At 44.7% G+C, this 23,255-nt stretch overlaps 1 protein-coding gene across 1 annotated transcript; it reads right to left on the bottom strand.

The window, feature by feature from the left end:
- Window positions 1-151: 151 nt before the first annotated feature.
- SRP9 (signal recognition particle 9) lies at window positions 152-15,888 on the bottom strand. Its single transcript, XM_075530933.1, has 3 exons — window positions 15,658-15,888; window positions 6,199-6,267; window positions 152-3,163 (listed from the first exon to the last, which is right to left on the bottom strand). Exons 1-3 carry the CDS (start codon window positions 15,727-15,729, stop codon window positions 3,044-3,046), a joined length of 261 nt encoding a protein of 86 aa, XP_075387048.1. The 5' UTR covers window positions 15,730-15,888; the 3' UTR covers window positions 152-3,043.
- Between the last annotated feature and the right edge of the window lie 7,367 nt (window positions 15,889-23,255).

Genomic DNA, 23,255 nt, shown 5'->3' with positions numbered 1-23,255 from the left:
ACTAAATTCCAAGTTAAGCCATTAATTCTTCAGCAGTTGAAACTTACCACAGAATATATTTATGTAATATTTTATTTGCTGACCTTGAAACACGTCAAAATTTCTATCGACAATGGAACTTTCCATACTAAAATGTTCTCAACATGACAAATTTCTAAGAACACCACCAGAATTTAATGTAGCCCCTTCATTTCACTCTTGAGGAATCAGCACATAAACGTTTCATTAGGGTGGTAAAATCCAGGTTACAAATGAACACGAGAGCAAAAATGGGGCGGGGTGCCACACAGGTACATAAAGATTTAACAAAATAATTTTTAGCCTTCTGAGAAACCATAGATAAAATATATGTAGTAAATATTCCTGTAACATGATTTCAATCCCTTAGAGAACATCACTCAGCCACTGAAGCTGGAGAAGGCTCAGAGGGTCCCAAGAGGGTAGTTCGTGGGTATGGGGAACGGAGACCTGGTCTATTCTAGGCAACTGGAGGCCACTGACAACCATGGTGTACATGCAAGAGAGCATGAGTCAGCGTTTTAAATGTTCTAACTGGCTCTGGACCACACATCTTCCACCTGCCTCCAAACTGCCTAGTGACTCTGCTTCCACCCGAGCCCTCTTCCTGAAGTGCATTCTTATCCCAGGGAGCAATTCAATGAGACTTCCAGAAGCGAAGCCAAGATGGACACTGGCCGTGGCCTTTTCTCCTAGGAAGAATGGGCCTTAGTTCATGCTCAGGACCCAGGTGAGCTTGGAGGCAGAAAATTTGAGGTGCCGAAATTGGAGCGGCTGGAGATCTCAGATCAGGCTATGCTGTATGAAAACACAGTGGATCATTCTTGGTTGGATGTTTTGTGCTTGCTGGAAGAACAAAGATTTGTCACACAGAAATACGGCACTACTGTCGTGCACACTGATGCATCCGAAGGAAGGACTTCAAGTTCTTTCCAGTGCATTCACCTGACTCCAAACATCCTGGTGGCTCTGCTTTTATTTAGAGAGGGCAATGATTTGACTTCAAGAACCTTGAGCGACAACACAGACTCAGTGACTGCTGAGGATGTGACTGTGGATGTTACCGCAGAAGAATGGGCATTGTTGGATGTTTCTCAGAAGTAACTCTACAGAGACGTGATGGTGAAGACCTTCACAAGCCTAGCTGTAAAACTCTACTCTCTGCAGCTGTGACAGCAAGATTCCTGAAAAATGATAAAAAGTGCCTCCACGTTACGAGAAATCTGAGCGTTTCATGGCCATCTAAAGCAGGGTAACAACCAAAACCCACTTCTGAGAAGAGACTTTTCAGTGACATCCTGGGCAGGATATGAGGAAATACTACTACTGATGAGCTCTCCCGCCCAATTTCAATTCCTCCTGCATTAAGAACACCGGGATACTTATATCCCATGGAATGTTTTCTGTAGGGAAAAAACATTCAAGGATCTTTCTTCACTAGACCACAGCGAGCGACTTTACACTCGATGCAATACTGACCAATTGATGAAATGTGGGAAATACAGCATGCATGCTGCAGTAGAATTTCCAACAGGAAACAAACACAAGACATTTAAAATGTGGTAAAATCTTAAGAGATCCTTCAGCACTCACGGATGATATGGGAATCTCCAAAGGAACTAAGTCTTACATATGTAAGCACTCTGGGGAGGCTTTTTACTCAAGACTCATTCAACATATGACAACTCACAGAGGTGAGAGGGCCTACGAATGTAAGGGATACAAGAGAACTTTTACTCAATCGACTAACCTCAAACAGCACATAAGAATTCACAATGGTCAAGGGCTCAGGATGGAGGGGGAACGGGGAGGGAGGGGGGAAAAAAGAGGACTTGATGCAAAGGGCTTAAGTGGAGAGCAAATGTTTTGAGAATGATGAGGGCAAAAGAATGTACAGATGTGCTTTATACAATTGATGTATGTATATGAATGGATTGTGGTAAGAGTTGTATGAGTCCCTAATAAAATGTTTTTTTAAAAAAAGAATTCACAATGGAGCGAGGGCTTATGAATGTAAGGAATGTGGGAATCACTTTAGTCACTCCTCATGCCTCACCAAACATCTAAGAACTCCCAGTGGAGGAAGACATGGCTGTAAGGAACGTGGTGACAGGTTTAGTAAATCCTCAAACCTCACTGTGCTTATGAAATGCAGTGCAGAGAAGTCTGAGGAATTAAAATTATCGCTCTTCAGTAGTGTACTATGTTCTTTAGTTTCCACTCGATTTGATCTGATGATGCCTATCTACACAACATAAACTTTATGATTTCTTAAAATTTATTTTCTTTTTAATTATATAGAAATTTTATTTTACTATCTCATTAATACATAGATATTTTGAAATGATTTATCCACTATTTTCTAAAATTTTTAATAAAGATGTTATTGAAAACCCTGAAAGAAAAATAAGTAACTGGAGCTGGTTTTGGTCACTGAAAACCAGATTCAGAGTAAGTCAGAGCTTACTAAGCAGTGACACTGCAAACCCCTTACACCAAAAAACAGTTTAAATATGGGAAGATTAAGGTAAAGCATATTCATTACTCAAAATTACTTTTAGATACAATAGAGATCATACTACTATATATAATTAGGTATACTATTGTGCATAGTTAATTCCAGTAAGTATATTTTGTGTTTATTGGTCATTATAGCTCAACTTTTTATGCTCTAAAAGAAATACCAAACCATCAAAATGTTTACATTTAATTTTCTTTTAAACAGATTCAATGAAAAAAGCAGCTTGTCCTGATATTCCCATTTCAAAATTTTGACACAAATTTACGAGAGAAATAATTATGCATTTTGTCCAACATAATATATGAAATCTTAGATTCATGTCTTGCTCGATTTCTAAAAATAAATAAATGCATTCTAGCTCTCTAAACATCAAAAAATAAAGTACAAAAAAGATATCTCAGATAATGAATAGCCCACTCAGTTACATAAAGCATGTTCTATTCCAAAACTTGCTCAAATTCAAGATATTTACTTCCTAAAACACGAGTCTTCATCTTAAACCAGTCAGTCTGTTTCCATGGCAACACTTCGGGACTCCTTGGCTACCATAAGTCGCATTAGTTGACTGTGGAATTTCTCAATCTTCTTTACATCTTGAGCTTGGTCCGTTCTGTACACCAGACACTGTAAAAAGTTTCAAAGTGGACATTAGTTACGTGAACTTAGGTGTGGACAACGTCGGGCACAGCTGGGGAATCCTGAGCGCCTTTCCCCAGATGGCTCTCTGTTCTCCGCAGGTCACACGGAGGGGCTTCCAAACCTCTGGCTCAGTCCTTAAACGCAGTCGTTTACATGCCAACTAAACGAGTTTTTCAGAACCTTCTCAAAAACAACCAGTTAATAATATGTAAACTTGTGTTATGGATGAAAAGAAGTATATTGGGAAAAGCATAGAAATGTTAAGATGTGCATTATTTGTAAAATGGGGAATTTCATAATTGTAATAGCAAATTTTAAAAACAAAAAACACCTACTTCTGACCAACCCCTAAATGAAAACAGATGAATCTGTTCAATCTTGGTTTTCTGAAAGAATTTCTCATTTGTAAACCACCTTCTGCTATTAGGTGCCATTGAGTTGGTGCCCCTCACAGTAAGACTCACGACAAGACTGCTGATGGTCTTTCAAAACCAAGCTCAACAGAATTACACTTCCTCTTTTGTCCAACAGAGCTGAACACTGTCCAGGCCTGCGCCTCCTTAATAGGCCGATTTGAATCCACTGTTTACAGCCACGTAGGTTGCGAGAAGCCCCAACAGCTAACCAAATTCTGCCGTGCTCTAAGTCAGTGGTTCTCAACCTTCCTAATGCCACGACCCTTGAACAGAGTTCCTCATGTTGTGGTGACCCCCAACCATAAAATTGTTTTTGTTGCTACTTTATAACTAATTTTGCTACTGTTATGAATCGTCATGTAAATATCTGATATGCAGGATCTATTTTCATTGTTACAAATTGAACATAATTAAAGCATAGTGATTAATCACAAAACCAGTATGTAATTATATATTGTGAAATATTTATTTCTAATTACAAATAAATGAAATTTTGTCTTGAAGCACGGTGTAGCATGGGTAAGTTTTCATGCCGGGTACTAGTATGTGGGCGTATCTGCATGTGGGTGGACCCGCCTGGAGACGGATAGAGAAGCGGTGTCTCAGTTCCTAAAACCATCGGAAATATGTGTTTTCTGATGGTCTTAGGCGACCCCTGTGCAAAGGCTGTTCGACTCCCAAAGGGGTCGAGACCCACAGGTTGAGAACTGCTGCTCCAAGTTAATTTCTTCATTAGACACTTAAAAGTTGTTTACAGTGGTTTATAAAATCATTTGTTCTGTAATCTTCAAAACATTAACTATAAGCCAGCATATTCAACCGCATCATGCCCAAATGATTTAGATTTATCTGGCTTTTAAAGCACTCACTTGGTTTTGATCCATACAATGTACATATACTAATTCCCATCTCTCAAACGTTAGCACAGGCACTGGGACAGAAGATATCTATCTCTGTACACTTTCTCCCTGCAGCGATGACAAAAAGGATGTTAGATCCATAGAAGAGTTTATAAAATCAGTCATGGGACTAAGAAAATATACATAAAAATGGATTTTAAAAATCTTTGGGGGAGGAGTTGGGAGGAAATCTTTCTGAAGTGAGCTTTTAAAGATCATCAACAGCAGTCTTGCCAACAGAGTGAGATAGGAGCCATCAATCCAAAGGAGGAATCAGAACGTTTAAAAGCGCAGAGCCTGAGGCAGTGGACAGACTGGCAGCGACAGTCAGGGGCAGTCTCAGTCCAATGAGCACTTTGAGAAGTCGCTCTGGTAGGAGTGTAGAGAGGACTGAAGGCTGAACCCGAAGACTACGAGTTCAAGTCAGTGAGGAGGTCTTATCCTTAAGCTAGGAACAGGAAGATGGGAAAGATCTGACAGGGAACAAGCGATAAATAAATCTGAATCAACAATTCCAAAAACCTAACCAAGCATATAGGGTAGAGAGCAGGAAATCAAGGCAAGTTTTTTAAATGAAGAAATAGTAGACAAAGGAATGAGGGACAGAAGAATCAAATGTAAATCCCCAGTTTCTTACAGCTTGCAGTGGAGTAGCTGCGTAGGAAACAGAAGGAGCCAGTTTGAGAAGAGGTGGAAAACTGTATTCTGGACAGGTTACTTTTGAGGAGTTTCTAAGAATGCTTGGGAACCAAGAAGAAAAAATATGAGCTAAACGTACAAATTTGGAAATATGAGGGAGCTTCACAAAGTTCGTGGTACAATTCCACTATCTTTGAATCCCATATTTCTGTGAGCCTTTCTTTCTTTGAAGCCCCTCAGATAGACATGGGATTCAAAACTGTCGCTGGGTCTGAGTCTGTGAACGCGCATCGTTCTCGCATGGAGCGTGGGTGGTGTGTTGTTAGCAGCCCCGCACCCGGGTTCCTCCTGGTGCAGATACAGGCAGCTCCTGAAAGGGAAACGACTGCTCCGAAAGAAGGGGCTGTGCAAAGACTGCTGGGAAAGCAACATTTATGAGGCACACCTGAGAAACTGTAGCAAAGAAGGGAACAACAAAAAGACAGAAAACGAAAACCAAAATACCATGGAGGCACAGGTGCTGGGATAATCACCTCCATGACAGTGCGGTTCTCTGCATCCAGCGTGGCAAGGAGATCAAGTAAGATAGGAAATTAAGGGCTTCCCTAAGAGCAACTTCAACAACACATTGCGTGTAGAAACCAGGTAGTAGAAGGTTAAGGAATGAACTGGAGAAAAAGTGACAAGAGTGAGCTGACGAGGAAAGGAGAGATACGCCTAGAAAGCCAGCCTACAGCCTGTGTTCAAAATCTACCATGTGCTTCTCATGCGCCAACAAAGAAACCTCTACCTGCTAACACGGTTTTGGTCTTTCTATTCCTCTTGCTCGAGGTCCGAAGGCAATAATTAAACGAAACTTGACACACTTCGTTAATACGGCAAGTTACATTAGTTTTTGAGAAACTATAAAATAGCTTCTAGAATAAAAGCTCTTGGCTTTGGAATGTTAAAAAAAGCATCCTATTGAATAATTCGCATACGTACATTCTAATACACTCTAAGTAATTTCAAATAAATGATTAATTTAAAGAAAACGTGAAAGCATGAAATAAAAATGTATACTCACAACTAAATCATCTGTTACTTTAATACACAGACTCCCATCAGTATGCCTGTATTTAAGAACCACACGTGCCTGAAATGAAAGTACATATTTAGAAACAATGACAGATGACATTCTCACAAGTACTTAAGACTTCAGGTAGGCTGAACACAATACCTTTAAGTTTATCATTAATGTAACAAAGTAGAAATAGCATTTCAGTTCATCCTTATTTCTATCGTTTCTTTTTTTGGGGGTAGGGGGAGACTTAACATCTTTTAAGACCTTTGTCAGTGGTGTTATCAACGTTTTTGTGAATGTTTACTATGTTTTTCTATTTAGCTTGTTTCCAACAATTTGATAATATGTAAACATTTCAGAAAGAAACAAAACAAAAAATCCACTCTCAAATGATTAGTCTCAATCCATTCCCCGGACACAGTGCTGTAGCCACGGTGCACACTTTCCCTGGGACCAAACCCCTTTGAAGTGGATTCTGATTAAGGTATTCTACAAAATCACCTGTTTTATCATGATGGCTTCCATCAACAACTTTTCAAAAAATCAGAATAACATCTATGCTGTCATGCTACATGTAACTTTTTCGTTGTTATTATTATTCTACAGTTGGATAGCCAAAACATCATTTAGATACTAGCATAATCCTGAAGAAATGGCCCAATAAAATGTACAACTTCCGTAGAAACTTTTCTGCTGTTAATAATGGGTTCAAGTATGGTACATTACAGTACAGTGAATTTGCTGCTATCAATCTACGTAACTCTTACTTAGCCGTTTTAGAAATTGCTCATCGATAAAGCTAAGCCAAAGCAGGAACATAATGGCTACAATATAGCGCCAGCAGCCTTTAGACAATTCTGGAAATTAATAAAAGGGCTAAGACAGCTATGACTCACAGCCATTCTCATTATGCCCCTTGTCCTCCTCAACCGCGTTCAAGTGTTAACCCCCTGGCAAGACTAGTCTTGGTCAAGAAGGAAGAGACTCTTTAAAAGCAACTAAACTCTGGAAGTATATGAAATATGAAATTTCTAGCAATAAAACTATTAGGGAAAAGCAGGAAGGAAAGAGAACTCATCAAGCAGTTAAGTAGATTTTAACAAAAGGAACTATGCTTTTCCCCCAAAACAAAAAGAAACAAACTTAGAAAGGTACCAAACTCAATTAACTATGCAAAATTGAAAACTCAGAATATTCTGACTTCAGGGGAGAAAGGACCGCAGTTAAAGAGGCTACAACGTTGCAAGGCTCTATTTTGTAAGCTGGGTCCCACCTTTTACATTGGCAAGTGCCAGGGTGAGAAAAAAAACAAGGTTCTTGCCCTCTTAGGAGCTTTGAATTCAATCACTCAAAAGGACCAAACCCACGACATAATGAATGAAACTTAGTCCTACACAGATATTTACAGGTACAATGGTAAAGGAGAAAACATGTAAGTTTTAAAATTACACATATTGGGGACTCATACAACTTACCCCAATGCATCCATCCATTGTATGTCAAGCACATTTGTACATTTGTTGCCCTCATCATTCTCAAAACATTTGCTTTCTACTTGAGCCCTTGCTATCAGCTCATTTTTCCCCTCCTCCTCCCTCATGAACCATTGATAATTTTAAAATTATTTTGTCACATCTTGCATTATCCAATGTCTCCCTTCACCCAATTTTCTGTTGTCCATCCCCCAGGGAGGTCACGTGTAGATCCTTGCAATTGGTTCTCCCTCTCTACCTCACCCTCCCTCCACCCTCCTGGTACCGCCACTCTTACCACTGGTCCTGAAGGGATCATCTGTCCTGGATTCCCTGTGTTTCTGGTTCCTATCTGTACCAGTGTACATCCTCTGGTCTAGCTGGATTGTAAGGTAGAATTGGGATGATAGTGAGGGGGGGAGCATTTAAGAATTAAAAGCAAGTTGATAATGTTTCATCATTGATACCCTGCACCCTGACTGGCTTGTCTCCTCCCCATGACCCTTCTGTAAGGGGATATCCAGTTGTCTACAGATGGGCTCTGAGATCCCAACCCCTGATCCCTTCGACACCTCATGGCCACACAGGCTGGTGGAAAACATCTGACTTCTATGTGCAAAATGCTTCATGGAAGAAGCCTTTAACAATGTGTATGTTCTTTTCTTTTTCCTCTTAGGGGACAAGATCAACGGAGAAAGCAGGCAGAAGCAGAGTGTGTTAGTCTGGGCTGACATGAGAAACAAATTCATGGACACTAATGTATATAATAGAGAGCTTTTTTTAACATATAAAGAGTTTTATATACAACAGAAATTGAATATTGATAAAACATCCCAGCCCAGACATTCAGCTGCACAGGTATAGGGGGAAAAAAACCCAAACAAACATCCCAGCCCAGATCAAGTCCATATGTCCGATACCAATCTATAAAGTCTTCAGACTCAGGCAACACGCTCAATAACGCCAAACTCAGGAAGATCACAAGCCAGTGGGTGCAAAGTCTTGTGGATCCACTGGTGGTGGAAGCATCTCAGCGCTGGCAGGGGTCTCCATGTGGTTCCTCCAGCTCCAGGGCTCTGGCTACACCAGTGTAGTTCCATCGGGCTCATTGTTGTCACCACCATCATCATCCGTAATGTTTGCAGAAAGTGAGCCTCCAGCGAGCTATTTATCTCCTTACTGCCTCCAATGAGGTCATCAAGCTGCGACCCGAATGACAGGCTAGACTCCACCCCTTCACTAGTAAAAGTCTCAAATTGACAGTAGATTATGTAACTGCCACAGTCCGGACAAAAATGAGCTGGATTCTGTAGTCTCACAAGGATAGAGTGAGGATCCATGAAAGTAGTGGGAGACAAAGCCACAAAACTGAGAGCAAGTCCAACTGGCCTCTAAGACTTTACCCACCAATCAACAAAGAACACGTTTTTGAGGGGAGACTGAGAGAACTGCAGTTTTGTTTTTCAGACGGTTTTGGTAGGTATGTAAAGGAGGGATTAAAAAGTCAAAAAGACCATTTAAGAGATTATTATAAGGGCCCTACAGTAAAACCACTTCAGTTAGAACAATGCAAGTGAGAAAAAAGTTAACAGGGAAAGAAAAAATTTTGGAAAACAGATTTCAAAGAATCCTGACAAAATGTCCTTTCTTCTTAAACTTTGTTGACAACATGGATTGGTAGAAATAACATGGCTTTGAGGTTTAAATTTTAGAGTTTGGGGTTCAAATTTTGGTTCAATCTCTTGATACTAGACATTTCCCTTAGTATATCTAAAAAGTCTATTTTATTCCTTGGGGAATAAGACAGAAATCTGAGAGGCGAGATCAAGACAGGAGGATGAGCAGGGTACGGGTCCCCAGTGAAACGATTCCAGGGCAGCCTGTGCTAGCCTGCAAGGAAGAGGACAGGCAGGTGATGGAGAGAAATTCCTTGGTACAGCTTTTCGGGGGTTTCACCAACTAAGCTGGCCATTTTCTTGAAACTCCTTCAGGAGCCCCCGTGATTGTCCTCTGACCTTGTAGAAAATCTATCAAGATTACTCCTTTGGACTCTCCCCAAACAGCTGCCCTAGCCTTCTGAGCTAACCTCTGCCCTGAATTCATCTGAAGGTTTTCTTGACCTTCCTGGAAATGCCTGATCCATCAAAAACGTGTTGCTTTCTGTGGGGTAGCATTTTCATAAACCTGCTGTAAAAGCTTCAGAGACTTGAGAAGAGGTTCACTTGATTTTTGTCAAAATCTGATATTGCCCTTGTCCTTAAAATTCTTTTTCAATGGTACTTTAAAAAAACGTTGCATTGGCATATAATTCACATTTAATCAATCACTTTAGAGTTGTAGAATCACAACAATCAATTTCACAACATTTCTTCTCATACTCATTTTGTTAGCTCCCCATTTTCCTCCAACCTCCCCTCCCTTGCCCCTAGGTAATTATTAATCCAGTTACTCTCTCTAGAGATTCATCTCTTCTGGATTTCATCAGCAGAAAATCATACGAAATCCAGACAGCAAGCAAGCAACACACACACACAGAAAAAAACCTCTTATTGAAAAGAAAGCAGAAATTAAAAACTGAAACAACTTTAAAATGAGTCAAAAAAAAAAAGAAAGAAAAGAAATTAAATGACCAGGTATGACCTTTTAACCTAACTACACCTTCCATAGTAGACTTGACCATGCTGTCAGAGAGCAAGGCTCTCAAGTCCCTGGTTTACGGTCTGAGGGGATTCACCGGAGACTTAATCAATGTGTGGACCCTGCACATGGATTTGGGCTTCCACGGTCATCCATGGCCTTATGGAAACTGGGTGTTCAGAATGTAAGCTCTGATTATCACGCCCTCCTTCGGATTTGGATTTGATTATTTACAACCTGGCGTGCTTCGTCTATGTGGGCTTCAATGGTGCCTCACTTCCATGGCTGATTGTCTGACACACCTTTAAAAGCCCAGACATTAGTCTTCTGATAGCTGGGCACCATCTGGTTTCTGCGCCACACTTTGCTATGGCACCTACATATTGTTATCTCTTCATGAAAGCCAACATTGAGTAAGGTCATGTCATAAGAACTATTTGTTCTTAGGTCAGGGCTAGAATTAAGTACAAGCCCCAAAGCCATTTGTATATCTATGGTTTAACTGTCTCTGTCTTAGGCACCTTTAAAAAAAACAACGTAAGCTGCCCCAACAAGACTAAAACAGAAGTCTGCAGCCATCTACTGATCACAGAGACAAGCGTGAACACACTTTGTCTGGAGCCAACTGAATGCATGCACTGGAGCCCTGTAGCAATACGGTTGGGCTTATTCGATATACCAATAAACTACAATGCAGTTAGAAGTTATGCTCGTTATAAACAGCATGCCCTTAAGATAGACATCATTTTATTTAAGGGACTCCTAGTGGCGTAGGGATTATGTGTTGGGCTACCGAAGGCAAGGGGAGCAGTTTGAAACTATAAGACACTCTGCGGAGATAGATAAATAAGGCTTTCTACTCCCTTAAAGAGCTACGGTTTCAGAAACCCACAAGAGCCGTGCTACCTTGCCCTAGACTCTAGGACCTAGAATGTCGCTGTACGTCGGAACTGACTCTTGATGACAGTGAGTTTTGTTTTTTATTCATTTTATTTAATGATCACTAAAAAATCTCAGTCTATTCTAGGTTGTCATTTTCTGAGATTTATTAACTGCTTGTACTGTTTCTTTTCTGAGAGGTACAAAGACACTGCATTTACAATACCCTCCAATAATCCTGGCTCCTGAGTTTCATCTTTGTTCTTCCAAAGATCCTAAAGCAAAAGTAAATGAATGGAGTATAGAAACTGTGTTAACCTATTCAAAAAATACAAGAGCAGCCTATATAACCAGATCAAGAACTGCAGCCTTCCCGTGGTACTGGAATAATGATGTACTCAAACCAATGGAGAAGAACAGAAAACCCAGAGATACAACCATCCGCATATAGCAACTGATCTTCGACAAGGGCCCCAAAAGCATCAAGTGGGAGGTGGATGCCTTCTTTAACAAATGGTGCTGGAAACAATGGATATCCACCTGTAGAAAAATGAAACACGACCTTTATCTCACCCCATGCACAAGAACAAACTCAAGGTGGATCACGGACCTAGAAATAAAACCCCAAACTATCAGAACATCAACGAAGGAATCAGGACAAACCTAAGAACCTTGGCTCAGGAGATACATAAGCTAACTGCAGTAGGGAAGGGCACGCACACAGGTAAAGCTAAAACCGACAAGTGGGATATATTAAGGATAAAACACCTGTGTGCTTCGGAAGACTTCACCAAGAGAGTAACAAGAAAGCCCAGACTGGGAGAGGACTTTTAGCAATGACACAACAGAAAAAAGGCTTTATTACTAAAATCTACAAAACCCTCCTAGCCTGCAAAAAGGAAAAACAGTTAACCCCCTGAGGAAGTGGGCAAAAGACCTGAATAGATGTTTCACTAGGGAGGAGACCCAAAGGGCCACTAAACATATGAGAAAATACTCTGGATCATCAGCCATCAGAGAAATGCAAATTAAAACCACGAGATACCACCAAATCAGAAAACCAAAAAGCAACCAACGCTGGAGAGGATGTGGTGAGATAGGAACTCTCCTCCGCTGCTGGTGGTCATGTAGATCCACATAGCCTCTGTGGAGAAGGCAATCTAGCGATATTTAAAGCAAACGGAAATCGAGCTCCCTCATGACCCAGCTATCCTCTAGTGGGCATCTACCCAGAAGAGGTAAGAACAGACCCTGACCAGTCGTCTGCACGCATGCCAATGTTCACAATTGCAAAGAATTGGAAACAACCTAAATTTCCATCGATAGATGAGTGGATCAGAAAACTCTGGCACATACACACAATGGAGTACTATGCATCACTAAAAAGCACTGTTGACAGCATAAAGCACATCACCTCATGGAAAGAGTTGTAGGAAATTATGCTAAGCGAAGTTAGCCAATCACAAAAGGTCAAGTACAAAATGAGTCCCCTGAGGTAAGTACAATCAGCACAGTAGGTATAGAAGAAAAGCCACTGAACTCACACTACACAGGCTGAGGGACAGGCAGTCGGGTGGGAGACAGGCCAAACCGAAGGATGTGCATGTCATTGCAACATAAAAAGGGGGAAAGGGAGAGGGAGAAAAGGGGAGGAGACGATGGCACTGGGGGAGCAGGGCACTAACCCACCCAGCGGGAGCGTATAGGTTATGTCTCCACAGAACTGGGAATGTACATGCAGACCCCACCACAGTGCACCAAACGTTGAGGACAACATAGCAACACAGAACAACTCATCAACAGAGAGGCCTACAGGGCCGGCCTCAATCATAACCAAGCTGACCCCCTCCCTAGAAGTATGTGCTACAGAGGGCAACACTAAACCTACAGGTTAGGGAGAGGGGCTGGCCTGCCACACCCACTTGGAAGCAAGCCAAGGAAGGAAGGTGAGGGACTAGACCCCATAATGGCAAACCAAGCCCTGAGACGACATCCCTGCACAGGGCTGCTAAGGCATAGAGAGGACTATACAGCCGACAACAGCTCAAGACATGGTGCATTAGTCTGGGTGCTTTAGAGAAACAAATCCATAGAAACTCATGTATAAGAGAGCGTTTTATATAAAGGGTAAGTGCACATCAAGAAAACATCCTAACCCAGTGCTGCCCAAACTCATAAGTAAAACATGAACCCCTATGTCCGACACCAATCCACAAAGTCCTCCTCCATCTCACAAAACACACACATTGACGCTGACTGGAGGAGGAAAGCTGAATCAGTGAACATGTAAGCATTTCAGTGCTGGCAGGTGTCTCCACATGGCTGCTCCAGCGCCCAGTGCTGCACTGGGGTAGAGTCATGTGACTTCTCCTCAGGGATGTCTCATAGGAAGGGAACCTTGCCAGTTGAAGCAGGGAACTGGGTAAGGCAGCTGCACCCTGGTTCGACCATTATAAAGCAAGAGACCCGAGAACTAGAAAGGAGAAGCTCACCAAGCCATCTATCCCTCCGCCCTTCAATTAACCCCACATGTGTTTATCACCCAGGTTGGCACAATAAATTAACTCACACGGTGTCTTCTCGCTGGAGCATACTGTGACAGAGTACAATACTGGAGACACACGACGGGCAGTGAGTCTAGTCTGAACCCCCCACAGTGGGGTAAGCCAATAAGGGAACACACCAGATTTCAAGCTAGAAACCGCAGGGGGAGGAAAACAGAGGTGGTGTAAGATAAGAAAATAATAATTTAAAATTTATCAAGGAGTCACGAGGGTGGAAGGGGAGGGTAAAATGAGGAACTGATACTAAGGACTCAATCAGAATGTGAATGTTTAGAAAATAATGATGTAATATATGTACAAATACGCGTGAAACAATTGATGTATGGATTGTTATAAGAGCTCCCAATAAAATGATCTTTAAAAAAACCACAACTGCATGCAGCCTTCAATATGGATTTCAACTCGATGTAAAAAGAACCCAAATCCTCACAACTATACCAATAGGCAGCACATCATGATAAACGGAAAAAGATTGAAGTTGCTTGGATCCACAATCAATGCTCTTGAAAGCAGAAGACGAGATCAAATGAGGCACTGTACTGGGCAAATCTGCTGCACAAGACCTTCTGAAAAGCAAGCAGGTTACTTCGAGACCTAAGGTGCACCTGACGCAAGTCATGGTATTTTCAGTTGCTTCAGACACATGTCAAAGTTGGACGCGGAATAAAAAAGACCAAAGAATCGATGCATTTGAATGATGGTGCTGGCAGAGAATACTGAAAGGACCACAGACTGCCAAAACAACAAGTAAACCTGTCTTGGAAGACGTACAGCCACAATGCTCCTGAGAGGCAAGGACTGCGAGACTTTGGAAGTGTCAGGAGAGCCCAGTCCCTGGAGGAGGACATCGTGCTTGGTGTAGGGGAGAGGCAGTGAAAAAGGGGAAGGCCCTAGAGAAGATGGCTTGACACGGTGCTTGCAATAATGGGCTCAAGCATGGGAACAATTGTGAGGCTGGTGCAGGATTGGGTCGTGTTGCATAGAGAGGGTCACGGTGAGTCACCTTGATGGTGCCTCAAAAGCAGCAAAGTGTCCATAGGTGCTTTAGTGGTGGTGTGGATTAGGTGCTGGGCTATCACACAGTGGATCGTTCAAACCCACAAGTCACTCCACAAGAGAAACATGAGGCTGTCCGTCCCCCTAAACCTTTAGTCTCCAAAAATGCGGACTCTAAAATCAGCAGTACTTTCCATTACCAAGGAGATGCCTTGATTTTTATGACAATAAAATATGTAAAAACTCAAGAGAAGGAAAATCGAGAGGCATGAATGCCAATCTTCCATCAAGTGGACTCCTTCACTTTTTAACACTGAGCTCGCCTGCTAGCATATACTTCTAACTTTTGTGAGGCCCGTGGTAGATTTCAGAGACCCATGCGTTCCGAAAATTGTTGCAAACATTTCCATATGGGCGCTTTTCTGAGGGGGGCGGTGGGAGGCGTGGGAAGCATGTGTATTCTCAGTTTCCAAAAGATTAAGGGCCACGGTTTTCAAGGAATGGTGATGCTTTCAAACAAGGGTCTTGCGGTACAAACCATTATCACTCCGCTTACAGGGAGAGCCCGTGATAACCAAGGGGCAGGATGCCGATGCTGCAAGGGCAGGAGACCTGCCTTGAGAGACACGTAAACCAACCAAAGTCAACAGGGAAGTTCAGAGACTGGAGGCGGACAAAGGCAAGAAGGTAGACCAGTACACGGCCCTGAAATGACCCTTTCTTTTGTTAATCCTAGGCACGTTGGATCAGGAGCGTAGGTGAGGACAGAGAAAACAGGCGCAATTAGACTTCAACAGGGTGGTTTCCACTCACGCCCAGAACTACCCAGAGCGGTAGAGACGCTTCGAGCTGAGCGGGTGGAAGAAAAACGTCCCACCGGGGGTGCCATCACCACTTCTCCGCCCGCGACTTACCTTCATCGGGTCAGCCAGGTACAGCTTCTCGGCGGCACGGCTGAACTCCTCCCAGGTCTGGAACTGCGGCATCGTGGCGCCGGGGTGGAGAAGGGAGGGAGGAAGGGTCGCGGGACCGTAGGCGGCGAGCCGCGACACCTTCCAACCGCCTACCTACGTCCCTACCTCCCGGGGTCACCGGCGCGCACTGGAGACTCAGCCGCCCAGAGATGATTGTGCTCACTCTCAGCAACGCCTCACTCTATTGGCCAGCTTCAGGATCCACGCCTAATGGGCAGGAAGAATATTGGCAGGTTGGGGGCGGAGTCCGGAGCCAGTGGTTCCGGGAGCGGGCTCCGAGAAGCCGAGAGGCAGAGGGTACCTGCCACAGCGCCCCCTATCGGTCGGAGGAGCGGCGTCTGTCCCGCTATCCCCCGGGCTGAACTGCAATCCGACAGCCCAGGTTTCAACAAAGATTCAACTGCTGTGTCAGGCGCTGGAGGTACAACATCGGAGACGACCGGGAACAGCCCTCACACCCACAGCCAAATGAAAGACAGAGAGAAGACAGGAACACAAGAATATAACGAAAAACTGTACATAGCGTAGACCTTTATGTCGGGTCAGTGAAGCACAAAGAATGGGCACTTGACTTGCCGGAATGGTGATTGAGCTGAGAACAGGGGTTGAAATTCGAAAAACTTTCTGGATTTTGAACCAGCAGGCAAGGAGGGGACAGACATCTAGACCTATTTTAGATCCGCAGTGTACTTACTATGACTGATTATATATAAACGAGGGGTACCCCCAAAACGGATTTTCCCCAATAAACTATGTATTAATTTTTTTACAGTACAACCTTATCACCTTCAAAGGACGCTCCATGACACTTAATATATTTGTCAAATTTGCAATTCTATTCTTGGAAACACTTTCAAACTGATCTGTTTGGATGGCTGACAGCACCTCCCTCGTGTTTTATCTTCACTTCTTCTACATCGTCAAATCGCTGTCCTTTCATGTCCCTCATCATTCGTGGGAACAAAAAGAAGTCACACATATTGAGAGGTGAGTGTGGTGCATGGGGCAAGAGAGGCATGCTGGTTTTTTTATTTTTGCCAAAAACTGGCACACTGAGATGGCTGCGTGAGCAGGTGCATTGTTGTGGTGGCAAAACCAGTCTCCAATCTGCTACAAATCAGGCCTTTTCTGCTGCACACTGTTATGCAATCTTTTCAGAACCTCTACACAGAAAGCTTGATGACCAGTCTGACCTGGTGGAACGAACTCCAAATGCACTGCCAAGTTGCCATTTTCGTGAATCAACATTTCACCTTTTTTGAAATGGGAAAACCACTCATACACTTGAGTTTTTCCCATAGGGCTGTTCTTGTGGGCTATGTGCAACATCACAACAGTTTGTGCCGCATTTTGCCTGATTAGGAAACAAAATTTCACAGCTGCATGCCGTTCTCTAATATCAGCCATCACAGAAAACAAAGTCTGAGCGGAATTGCTTTCATGAAAAAATTCACTGTGACCAGAGAGAACCTTCCCAGATGACACCACTGGGTGCACTAACTCAAAGCAAGTTGCTCAATGCTCGCCTAGTGGGGAAAATGCATACTACGAAAGCTCTGCCCAGTGGAGCTTTTTTCTGTTTATTTTTTTGGGGAAGGTACCCCTTCATATATATATATAGCCATGTTATAGTCCACCTTCCCCTCCCCCCCAAATTCCTTCATGCTTTTATATTTGTCTTCCCCTACCTCCACACCTGGCCCCAGTCAATTACTAACTTTCTGTTGTTGTTCCTGGTAGGGCGTTAAGCAAAGAGGTACTCAATGAGACCAGGCTCTCGTTGTGCCTCGGCTGGATTTAATTACTGTCTTCGTATACCATCGCAGCTGAGGCGATCATTTAGGAATGGAGATGAGGGTAGAGATTTGAGGTTGACTTGGTGAGTGATCAGATGAGGGCATGCAGGAGAGGAGGGACTAGAAGATGACACCTGGTGGTGCCATTGTCTCTAAAAGGGATGAAAAGAAGAATGGGGGGTTGCTTTGAGTTGGAATCAACTTGATGGTGTTTTGTCTTGTTTTGGGGGGAGGGTGGGAATGAACAGGAGCCCTGGTGGTGTAGTGGTTACCTGTTGGGCTGCTAACCACACGGTCAGCAGTTTGAAACCACTAGCTACTCTGTGGGAGAAAGATGAGGTTTTCTACTGCCAGAAAGACTAGAAACTTACAGGGGCAGTTCTACCCTGTCTTACAGGGTCGCTATGAGTTGGTATTGACTCAGTGGCAGTGGGCTTGTTTGGTTTGTTCGTTTGGGGGCAGGCAGATGAATCCAGTCTGGAGTTGATGAGCATGAGCTGTTTGGGGGCTATTCTGGTGGAGATTTCCAGTAGCTGCTGGGTGGCCCTCAGTGGCATAGTGGTTGCATGTTGTGCTGCTCACCGCAAGGTCAGACTCACAACTTTTGACTCACATAATGAGTTACAGTCTCAGAAACTCACAGAGCCTGTCTACCTTGCCCTATGAAGTCAGTATGAGTCAGAATCGACTCAATGGCAGTGAGTTTGGCTTGTAGGTTTAGCTGGGTATCCCAGTCCAAAACCCAAAGAGAAGTATGTAATTAGGGTGACGAGCAGAGAGGTCCTAGTTGCGTTTTCCTGAAGCAGACAGTCTAAGAAGTGAAGACAAAGGACAAAATCCTGAATACACCACCTGTCTAAAGAATTGGGCAGAAGAAGAGACTATAAGGGAAGCAGAGGAGACCTTATCCGAGAAATAACAGGTGGCCGGGAGTGTCTGGGAAGCCGAGGGGGAGAGATTTTAGGAGGGAGCAGTCCGGCTGCATGCCTGGACACAGTACAATGAGAAGGGAGTGAGGCGATCCACTCTAGCCACTGGGAGAGCTTGGGACCTCTGCCAGAGGAGCCACCGCCGGGGAGTGGATCGCTGGAGGAGGAAATGTGAAGGCAGCCAGGAACTGAAGAGCCCCAACTTACTGCCGTTAAACCGGTGCACTCCCAGGGAGCCTATCGGACCGAGTAGAACTGCCCCGGTGGGGTTCATAGACTATTCAGAGGAGTAGAAAGCCCTATCTTTCTCCAGAGAAGCAGATACTGGTTTCAAACTGCTGATCTTGCAGTTAGCAGCACAACTCCACCTGGGCTCCTGAAGAACTGAAGAGGGACCAGGAAATGGTCAGCAGGAACTCCAGCCGAAGGAAGGGTGCGATTTGGGGGCTGGGAAAGATTGTGTGCATGCTTGTAGCTTTTAGGGAAGGAATGACTGAAAAGAAGGGATAAGAAATGCAGGGGGAAAGAACAGTAAGATCCCAGAGGAGACATGGAGGGGAGGAGCAAAGGCCCAAAGGAGTGAGTGGCAAGAGGTAATGGTGAGGCTTTGAGTTACAGACATGGGGACAGGAAGGTAAGCTTTCTTTGTCATCTAAGAAGTCAGGCCATTTTCTAAGATGGGAGGGTGTTCAGGCCAGGTTGACTAGAGAAACAAATCCAGTGCCACTCATATGTGTTTCAGAAAGAGCTTTCTATCAAGAAGTCATTATATATCCAGGAAACATCCCTGCCCAGTCCAACTCAAGCCCATGTCCGGCACTAGTTCCTAGCCCTTTCAGTCCGTAAGTCCCTTTCAGCCTCGTGCCGTCACAAGCAATGATGCAGAATGCAGGAAGATCACAGGTTGGTGGCTGCAAAGTTGTGTGGATCCCATGGCAGCGGTGACATCGCGGGGCTCTGGCAGTAATCAGGGTCAGCCAGCAGGAAGGTGAAGGTAAAGCGAGAGAGGTTGGCCTCCAGAGAGGTATACCTCGATTGCACCTCCAAATGAAGTCATTGGCTGCAACCTGATTGACAGCCTACACTCTGCCCCCGCACTTTAATATATCTTTAAACTGACGTGGAATTATGTAACTACCCGCGAGGACAAGGTAGGTTTGACGGTTCTAAAAGATTTGGAAGAGCCATTGTGAGGACATGGACGAAAGAAGGAAGGGACGAAAGAAGGGGAGAAGCTGGGAACCAGAAACTATGTCCAAGCAGAGCTGAAGGCCCAGCCAGAGTTGGAGATCATTCCCTGGAAACAGCCCCAAGCTGCATTGGGGTGATAAATCTTGGGATCCAGCCATGTCAGAGAGGTGGGTAATTAATTGGGTCACAAGAGAGAGGTTGAAAGTATTAGGTCTCAATGAAATCTGCAACGATCATAGAAAATAGGAATTGAAGTCACTGTCACGGACTAGATATCGGAGTTTCAGATTTCACAGGAGCCATGGTTCCTGGTCAGATTGGGTTTTAGGTTGGGTTGCCCCCACAAATATTAAAGTACTCTACAAGTAAGAAGGAGATCTGGTGACACTAGGGTTAAAACCCGAAGGTGGGCAATTTGAACTCACCAGCCAGGAGAGAAAGGACCTACCAATCTGCTCCCATAAAGATCCTGTGGGGCGGTCCTCTTCTGTCCGGTGGGACTGCCGCAAGGCCAACATGACAACGCGTGTACGCACAGCAAGTAAGAACACGCCAACTCCTCTTCATGTATGACCACAGCGGAGCAGGTGAGCACGCGTGAATAGACCAGGGCCTGCCAAAAGGACACACAGGCCTGCTTTTAGATGAATGGCCATCAGGATGAGCGAGTCCTCCTGCAAGAAGGGAGAGATTTTAACTTGTTTGGGACACGTCATCAGGAAATGCCCATCGCTAGCAAAGGAAGATATAGTTGGTAAGTAGAAGACAAATGAAAGCCAGGTGTGGTGAAGTAAAATGTCCTGGGATCCGTACAAAGGCAGAAATCAAAATTCACTGTCACGGAATCAATTCTGACTCATCGGACCCCCCTCCACATAGGACAGAGGCGAGCTGCCCCTGTCGTTTTCCAAGATGGTAAATCTTCATGAGAATAAAAAGTCTCATCTTTCTTCCCTGCAGCAGCTGATGGCTTTGAACTCCTGTCAACAGCCCCACAGTCACCCACTAGGTAGCTTTGTCATTCCCACCAAATGACGTGGTGGGAACATGCAAATAAGGCGTAGAGGTCTCTAATGAGGGGACTACCCGTTTAGCCATTCCACTGGGTATAAAGCGAGCCATCTCAGAAGCCAGACTGGAAAATGCCCAACCACCAAGAAAGAAGAAAGTGTGCATCCAAAAATCCCTGCATGGCGAGGCAGCAGAGAAGCATTGAGAGACCAAGAGACAGAGTGACAGGCTTCTCAGCTCGTGGAACAAGTAAAGCCAAGTATCTGTAGGCAGGATGCTGGCTTGCAGAGTTGGATGCCCTTTGAGCATTTATCGGCGCTAAAGGAGCTTTGTAACACATGTCTGAGCAGGCCAGAGGCTGAGGTCCTGCAAGAGGTATACCCCCAGCATCTCTTAGAAGAAACAGTATGGACACAAGAACTGTATCCTTGACATTTCTGATCTTGACTTGTAGCCCGTGAGCTTCACTAATACACCCCCGACTCATGAGTACTGTCTGTGAGTTCTGTGTGGCTATCGAAGCTAAAAGAGAAGGCGAGTCCGTCCGTGAGAGGGATAGTTGGTGTCCAATAGGGTAAAGGAAGTTGGAGGGTGAAGGCATGTCTGACCCCGGCCTTGTGGGGAATTGCCCCTGGACTGGTGCAAAGTTGGAGTCTCCTTCTGTCGACTAAAGGCCTGGAGGTCCACGCATTTCCTCAGTAGGGGTTAGCAGCAGAATGTGTTGCCATGACTCCAGGCTTGGGGAAGCCTGGGAAGGGAAAGGAAACGTGATTCTTAGAAGGTTACTTTGGTGGTTTTTACCCTAATGTCTGAAAGGAATAAATGATATGCTAAAATGCAACCAAAAGGAGAAAAGCTGCTCCGGAGTGACCTAGGGCAAAGGGCAGGATGGGTAGCAAGTTCTCTGGTAGGTAGTCCGGGCGTGCTGGATCGCCATCTCCTCATACGGGCACCCTCAGGGAGGCAGGTTGACACAGTAGCGGCACACTCAAACATACTGATGGCCATGTCGATGGCTCAGGACCAGGCAACATTTCATTCTGTTCCACAGAAGGTGGCCCTGAGTCAGAGCCAGGCTCATAGCAAACAGCAACAAGCGTAAGGAAGGGTCTAGAAAGAATGAAGAAGGCCGCGAGCCAGCAACTGGAACCCTCACTGAAGGAGACAGCAGGAGGTGGCAGGGTGGTGAAGGGAGCAGAGACAGGGAGGGCAGAGTAAGGCAAAAACCCCCGGTGGCAGGTGTGGCTTTTGCCTGCAAATGAAAACAATGGAAGCGAAGAGAATGCCAACTCTGCCATCTGTCACAACAAGGAACTGAAGAGATCCATTTCCAGGCAAGTCAGCAGAAAGGGCATGAAGTGTCCACCTGGACAAGGGCCAGGAGCTGTGGTAGGCATGGGACACCCAGGAGTGTCTGAGACAGGCCCCGCTGCTGTGTCCTCAGAGCTCACAGCCTGGCATGCAGGACGACAGCACAGAGGTCCCTGTCATGCGCAAGATGAGAGTCCAGGGCTAGCCCCACACCAAACCCAAACCTTTGCTGTTGAGTTGCTTCTGACCCATGGTCGCTTCCTGTGTTCCAGAGCAGAACTGGACTCCCTGGGTATTCCTGGCTGTCCCTTCTGGAAGCAGGTCAGCGGGCCTTCTGTCCATGGTACCACTGGATGGGTTTCCACCACCACGAAACATGTGCCCCACCCAGGACCTAACAAGATGAGGGAGAAGTTAGGGAAACTGCCTTTGTTATTTCAATGTCTCCCACGACACTCGGGTGCATTCTTTAAATATATATACATGTATATAATTGTATTTTAAGTGAAAGTTTGCACACAAATAGGTTCCCATTTCATTTCTACCCAGTTTGTCCAATGACATTGTTTACATTTTTCACAGGGTATCAGCTTTCTCTTTATTTTCTTTCTGGTTGTTCCGTTTCCGAGAATCTAGTTCCCCCCCCCCCCCCACCTCCTCGCCTTCGCTTTTGCGTTAAGCACTGGCCGCTGTGGCTCACATGATGGTGTGAAGGCAGCACAGGACTCACAGGTGGCTCGGATGCCTTCTTCAAGCTAGGTTATCCCTTTCCCTCTGTGGGAAACGGCGTCTCAAAACCTGCCCGATGCCCTCTGTAACCTGCTCACATGCACAGAGTCAGAAAGTGCCCACTGCCCGCAGGAAGAGCAGGACCTCTGCACACACACACACACACACACACACACACACACACACACGTGGTTCTTTCTTCTCCGCCCTGCTCACACACACTCCTCTCACTGGAGCCGCAAGGCCACCTAGGAGGGGGGCCCATGAACCCTTGGTCATAATTCCCAATAGCTGAGAAAGCATGTTTACAACTCATTTGGTAGAAAACTTGACCTGACCTCTTCTCAGGTCGTTCAGAGTCTTTATTTATCCCACTAAGTGTGTTTTACTACAGAGTAGAGTCCCGGATTCTGCAGGTAATATTATAGCTAGCCAGTGTACCAGAGACCCTTTCTAAAACCAACCAGCCTGGGAATTGCAAAAACACACAGGCTCCCAAGAATTGCAGATCGGGGACTCTGGACCTCTCCTTTCCAGGGGACGAAGAGCCCGCTGGGGAATTCAGGTGAGC

The sequence above is a fragment of the Tenrec ecaudatus genome, chromosome 1 (assembly GCF_050624435.1).
Source record: "Tenrec ecaudatus isolate mTenEca1 chromosome 1, mTenEca1.hap1, whole genome shotgun sequence".
Taxonomy (NCBI): domain Eukaryota; kingdom Metazoa; phylum Chordata; class Mammalia; order Afrosoricida; family Tenrecidae; genus Tenrec; species Tenrec ecaudatus.
The sequence above is the reverse complement of the archived record's forward strand: the minus strand, read 5'-3'. Positions and strand labels throughout refer to the sequence as shown.

Bases quoted from the DNA above. Each gene is read 5' to 3' on its own strand.
- SRP9 (XM_075530933.1), bottom strand. From the start codon at position 15,729: ATGCCGCAGTTCCAGACCTGGGAGGAGTTCAGCCGTGCCGCCGAGAAG. The intron at 6,268-15,657 runs GTAAGTCGCGGG...CTTTCATTTCAG, and splicing joins ACCTGGCTGACCCGATGAAG to GCACGTGTGGTTCTTAAATA. The intron at 3,164-6,198 runs GTGAGTATACAT...AACTTTTTACAG, and splicing joins AAGTAACAGATGATTTAGTT to TGTCTGGTGTACAGAACGGA.